The following is a 6,612-nucleotide window of genomic DNA, read 5'->3' on the forward strand; positions in this document are numbered from 1 at the left end:
AAATATTAGAAATACATAAACTTTAAAAATATTAGAGATAAAATTAAATTAAACTTAAATATTAAAGATCATTAAGTATATAAGGGTTTTTTACTTAAATAATCAGGGAATCAGGTAATTTTGACTCCCATACAATTTATTTAAGTAAAAAACCCTACACATTAGTTCTATATTTTTATTAGTGATTTGATCGTATAAAAGGTTATTTTTTTCATACAATTCAAAATAGAAAATTTTTTTGTTTCATATTAAATTACCTCCTATATATAAATTAACTAAAAAATATTTAACTATATTAAAAGAAATATAAAATAAATAATTAATAAAATAAATTTTAGTTTTTTAACTTTTTAAAATCATATTGCTCGTGTTTGTGTGGTCCTACCCAACTCATTCCATGTGTACCGCTGCCCAAAACATTATTTCATTTCATACTTACAGATAGGTCTTATAATTTAGTGCCTTGTGATTTACTATTGTAGTCAAAGTCATGAACCCCAAGCTACTAATTGGCTAAGTTCATTCTACTGCAAACAACTCCCTTTTCTTGTTTTCTTTTTAAATAAAAATAAAAATAAAAATACATAAACTATAACAAATCAACCCTATTCCTACCGTCCTTCTTAATGTAAATTGTTGTTTCTAGTTTGCGACGGTATTCTATATGTGAAAAATGTAAGTTGAGGGTATTTAATAAAGAAAAAATATAAAAATTTTAATTTTTATTTAGTTAATGCTATTCAATTTTAGAATTTAAAATAAATAAATTAAAAAAAAATAATATTCACCGAAGAAAGTTGGTTTCCTCTTAATAGAATTAATTCATTCCCGAGTCATCATGCATCTAGGAAAGTTCAACTATGCAAATGTTTTATTCTCCTTTCTGCTTTTAAGCATACGGCATTTTTCTTTATTCACCAAGATGCAAAAGAGAATCCGACATTTAGAAAGGGCCGTAACATAAGGTAGATGCCACTAACATTGTACGCATAAATTGGGAAAAAGTGACGCACGCACCAATAATTGATGGCAATAAAACCCCTCACCTAATCGGAGAAATTTTTAAACTCATGTCACAATGTTCAAGAATCAAGACTCTATAGTCTATAATCAATTAATCAAGCATGTATTAGATTTTGGAAAAAAAAATGTTTTGCGCAATAAATTAATTTATTTTTTTAAATAATTAAGATTTTTAATTTATGCTTTTAGTTGTTCTACTAAATTTCAAATGAATAAAATTTGATATATATTAAAATATAATTTTAATACACCACTTAAAATAAATAAAATAATTTTATATATATTTTTAATTACGTAATACAATAAAAATAAAAAGAATTATTTTTAATATTAATTACGATCATCTAAAAAAAATTCAACAATTATATAAAATATTTTACATCATCAGTATATCAAAATTAAATTTTATATGTTATTATATAAAAAAAATTAACCTTTTTTATTAAAAATTTAAAATATAATTGAAAAAGATAATTAAGAAAAAAAAACCAAGAATATTCGAGTAATATAAAGATATCAAAGATATAAATTATCAGATACTACACGTGAAACTTTCACATTATAAGAGATATAGACGAAAGAATATATAATGATCAAATTTATAAAATAATAGAAAAAAAAAATGGAAAGTCCTGTGGCGAGCAGAGAGCTTACCTTAAATTTTAGACAATCGCATCTTCCTATATTGATTTATCATAATAATTCATTAACGTATATAACTAATTATTTATTTCCAAAAATAAAATGCATAGTTTTTTTTAACAAAAAAGGAAACAAAATTATACATGAACGGATGAACCATAATAAGCAATTAAAAATAACTGCAAATAAAAACAGCAATAATCATAAAAAAAATTCTTTTTCCACCGCTTAATATATATTCGCATTTTGAACACGCGAACCTATACAAAAATTATAAATACTTAAAAGCATCTTAACTAAAAGAAAAATATTATTTAATTTATATAATAAATACTCTTAATATCTATATACAAATAAATTTATCATCAATTTATTGTATATTTAAATTATTTTTTAATTAATAAAACAAAAAATATGTACTTACTTATTAAAAAAATATTAGTATTAAAACAATGTCTACTACAAAAAAATATACACGTAGTAAAATTACAAAAGAAAATATTAGGACCCACATTTATTTCGAGTGCTTCAAAGTTAAAAATATGAAGTGGGTAAAGATTATCTTGATGCAGAACAAGAACTTCTCAACTATTAATATAAAATAAATATAAAATATAAAATCTGATTTCTCAATCACAATCACAATCACATGCTCAAGAAACCCGCCATAACCAAAATCACAGTAAGGTAAAATCCCAAACTGAATCTCTCACCCATCAACGAAGCCGCACCACTCTTGTTACTACCACCGCCCGTGGTGTTCCCACCAGAACCACTTGCCGGCGCCGGAGCCACCGCCGACGCAGCGGTTCCCGGCAGCGCTGACTTCGCTGCAAGATTCTCTTTCCCCATGTCATGCTTTCCTGGTTTCCCGCTCACCACGGGTCCCACCTGCCACACCTGGCTAACGTTGTCAGCCTTTGCCGGAATCTTAACCCCCGCATAGATCGTCACGGCGCCGCTAGACTCCTCCGCCGACACGTCCCAGGTGTCGACGGAGAGTTTCTTGACGGGGTCAATGCCGCCGTACGAGGTGAGATTGTACAAGTCAACGGCGAGTTTTCCGTCGCTGTGTTTGTAGGCGATGAGTGCCTGTGCTCCGATCATGCCGCCGCCGGCGGTGTTGACTCCCCAGGCAACCCACCCGTTGGACGGAGGCGCGGCGGAGAATGCGACGGAGATGGAGCTGTTGGTGGCGTTGTAGGTGAAGTGGAGGGTGGCGCCGAGGGCGGAGAGGTCGGTGCAGTTAGCGTAGGTTTGGGATCCGGAAAGCTTCGGAGATTTACATGTGAGAGAGTGTGCTGTGGAAGAAAAGAGGGTGATGAAGATGGCAATGGAGACTAAGAGGGTTTGGGAAGCCATCGATGAAAGGAAAAGAGGGTTTGGGAGAGAAGGTGTGGAAAGTTAAGTGAAGTGGCTTTTGTGGTTCGTTGTAGGGAGAAGGAATATATAGAAGAAAGTGGGGCGCGTGGAGACCAAAAGACGTGTAAAAGCAATAATATTTTGATAAGATATAAAGCAATCGTACAATAAAAGGTATAAAAGTAAGTATCTATTCAAAAATAAAAAGATAAGTTCAAATAAAACCGTAAGTTCCACTATCCTTTACTTCTATTTTTAGACCATTTAAACAAAGAAAAACATAGGCACTCAAGAATCTTCCATAAAAGTATGCTATGAAAATTGGGATACACTTAAGTGAGTATTTATACTGTATTGATAGTACAATATTTATACTTACAAAAATTCTATTATATTTATATACTAAAATTAAAATTATTCACGGTATATTTGTATATAATTTAATTTATTTATATTTATAATATATATTTTATAGTAATAACGAATTTTGATGTACTCTAATATGATTGTTATTCTTGGAATATTAACTTTTATATTATAATAATAAAGTGTGAATTTACGAACTCAAGCCAAATATAAAAGATTTTCATCGTATGCTAAAAGTTCATTTATTAAAAAATTAAAATTAAAAATTTTAAATATAATTTTACATAAAGAGTTAATATTCAAAATCGTCCTTGAAAGATACCTCGCGTTCTCCATATGAGTCCCCGAATGATAAAGTTAATCAAAATCGTTCCCGAAAGATGACAGACATGACCACGTTAGTCCTTCCGTCAATTCGTCTGCTGAGCTAGCTAACGTTGGGTGACGTGTGCCGTTAAGTGCCCGCGTGGCACAGTAACCAAACGACGCCGTTTTGAATCAATGGCCTCCAGGAGCTGAGACGACATCGTTTAGTGTGTAGGAGAGATTCAAAACGTTGCACTCCATCACCCCTTCTGCCAACAAGCATCTCACTCTGTTTCGCTCCAAAACTTGTCATCTCCGTCAAGCTATGCCCTAAGCCTTTGACCCAACACTTGAAGCAGGCCATCAACCTTCGTCAGCGTAGGAAGACCAATAGCCTGGAAGAGGTATCGGTACTGAATACAGAGGTGATCGTCTCCTGGAGCAACATTGATAGTGGAGGAAACCATATCGACTTTTATAGGTAAGGATGAATCGTTTTTCTTGTTTATTGAGTTATTATGTGGCGTGATGTCTTCGTAGTGGCGTGAGTAGACTTGAAGCAATGACAACATTGTCTAGCCATTGGGATCCTCAGTGGTGTGGAGATGAAAAGGAAGAGTTGTACGAAGTGCATGGCTGGCCAACCAATATGGTTGTTGACCTGGGAAAGCGCACCTGCACTTGTAGGTTCTGGCAACTAACAGGTAACAATTTCAATAGTTAGATAAGTTTCCTTCATTCGTGTTATTTGGTTTAATTAACAGCATAATTTGCCTTCTATAGGAATGTCGTGTATGCATGCAATATCTGCCATACAGGATAAGAATGAAAAAAGGGCTGAGGAGTACTGCCATGACTGGTTGAAGATGGATGCCTATAGGAGGACTTACTGTTTCAATGTCAATCCGGTAAAAGGACATGATCTATGGGAAAAAACACCACATCCTGCACCTGTCCCACCCCCCATTTAAACAGAAACTTGGAAGACAGACAAAAAAAAGAAGAAGAGAGAAGGATGAACATCCAACTGGTTCAAAGACAAAGATGAAAAGAAAGTACAACCCAATCAGATACATGTTCTGTGGTGAGGTTGGCCACAACAAAAGAAGCTGTGCAAAGAAGAAAGCTTTTGATGTTGAGAAAAATGTTAGGCAGATGCAGCTGACCCTGAGGTGAATGATGTCCCTCTAGAACCTGATACTGCTCCAGAAGCAATAACACCTCTGCCTTCACTTCCAGCACCGATCCAACCCCCTACAGAGATTGACATCAGCCGATCTGAGAGCATTCCACCAACCCAAGCTACAACCCAGGTATAATCACTGCTGCAGTCTAAAAGCTACACCTTTGTTTTATAAAGTAACAACTGCTTTTGGTATTGGCTTATGTAGGACGAAGTTGCAGCCAGGCCACCTAAATTACAGGTGATTAAAGCGAAAGCAAGAGCTAGATCCTCCCCTACACCTACTGCATCTGCACCAGTGGCAATCTCGGCTGAGACTATCAAAGGGGCAAGTTCTGCGACTGCTAAGAAGCTGGCCAACTTTATGACTTTTGTGCCTACTCCAGGCTTCAAGCACTCTAGGAAGAATGATAAACCACATTGATGACAAATCAATGTTTTCGGGCTGCTTTAGTTTTTTTGTATAGGGCAAATGAAGTAATATTTTGTGGTTATTGTAATCTGATAGTTGTGATAGCCCTTCTCTTTTGGTGTAGCCTTCATTTTTAGGATTAGATACCTTATGAATTGTGGTATTTATCTTGCAGACAATGTGACTATTAGCCTTGAATGTGACTATTAGCCTTGAATGGCAGCACAATGCTATGACTATTTACCTTTGATTACTTATCCTGTTTATGGCTTAATCTTATAGCAACAGTGATATTGATTAGTTTGTAATATTCCACAATGCCAGTAATTGAGACTTGGGAGTTAACCTTAAATAGCACTAATCAAAAGTCTATTCTCATTCAATCAATCCAAATCAATATACCATTACATTTCAACAGGATTTTGTCTACTTACAAGTACATATCAAACAACAAATGCTCACATTAATCACAACTATCACAAGCATGAAAATTACTAGCAGTTTCAAATATCTAACTTCAGCTTCCAAGCTACCCAATCTCCATGCCTCCTTCACCCTCCATTCATTATACTCACTTTCAACTTGCAATTCAGTTCTGGAATCTTCCTTAGCACCACCTTCAACCACTGCTTCACAGTCATCAGCATCAACCTACTTAAAGTAATTACAGTGACTGCCCCTCTGCAAATTCAAAAATCAAAGAAGAATACAATGAATCACACCCAATAACACAGAAGAAGATGGAAAAACTTCAACATTTTCAAAACAACTTACCCGGTATCTTGAACATGCATAGAATAATCTGTCTGGGTTCTCTGCTGTCCCGGATTTTTTTATCACAGCCTTCAACCTGCAGAAATATGCTTCCTCATGAGTCTTCCTCCTCATTCGCATTGAAGCACTGGAACCGTTACTCTTGTGCGACCGAAGAGATACCCACCACTACGATATCCATTTCCCGTCTCCATCCTCCCAGCGACCCAACAATTCCAGAATGCGACTTATTTATCATTGCATTTAGGATTAGGGTTTATCAATTGAGGGACTAATTTGATTTCTTTAAACGAACTTACCTTGTCAGCAACCCCATCATACACGTAGGCCTCAGCCACCCAGGCACTTAATGGCACACGTCACCCAACATTAGCCAGCTCAGCGGATGAATTGACGGAAGGACAAACGTGGTCATGTCCGTTATCTTTCGGGGACGATTTTGATTAACTTTATCATTCGGGGACTCATATGGAGAACGAGGTATCTTTCAGGGACGATTTTGAATATTAACTCTTTACATAAAATATCTCAATAATATTTTTTT

The 6,612-nt window shown here is 34.9% G+C and overlaps 1 protein-coding gene across 1 annotated transcript; it reads right to left on the reverse strand.

Moving 5' to 3' along the window:
- Window positions 1-2,151: 2,151 nt before the first annotated feature.
- Window positions 2,152-3,257, reverse strand: LOC112776124 (auxin-induced in root cultures protein 12). Its single transcript, XM_025820144.2, has one exon. The coding sequence runs from the start codon at window positions 3,025-3,027 to the stop codon at window positions 2,311-2,313; it is 717 nt and encodes a 238-aa protein (XP_025675929.1). The 5' UTR covers window positions 3,028-3,257; the 3' UTR covers window positions 2,152-2,310.
- Between the last annotated feature and the right edge of the window lie 3,355 nt (window positions 3,258-6,612).

The sequence above is a fragment of the Arachis hypogaea genome, chromosome 19 (assembly GCF_003086295.3).
Source record: "Arachis hypogaea cultivar Tifrunner chromosome 19, arahy.Tifrunner.gnm2.J5K5, whole genome shotgun sequence".
NCBI lineage: Eukaryota > Viridiplantae > Streptophyta > Magnoliopsida > Fabales > Fabaceae > Arachis > Arachis hypogaea.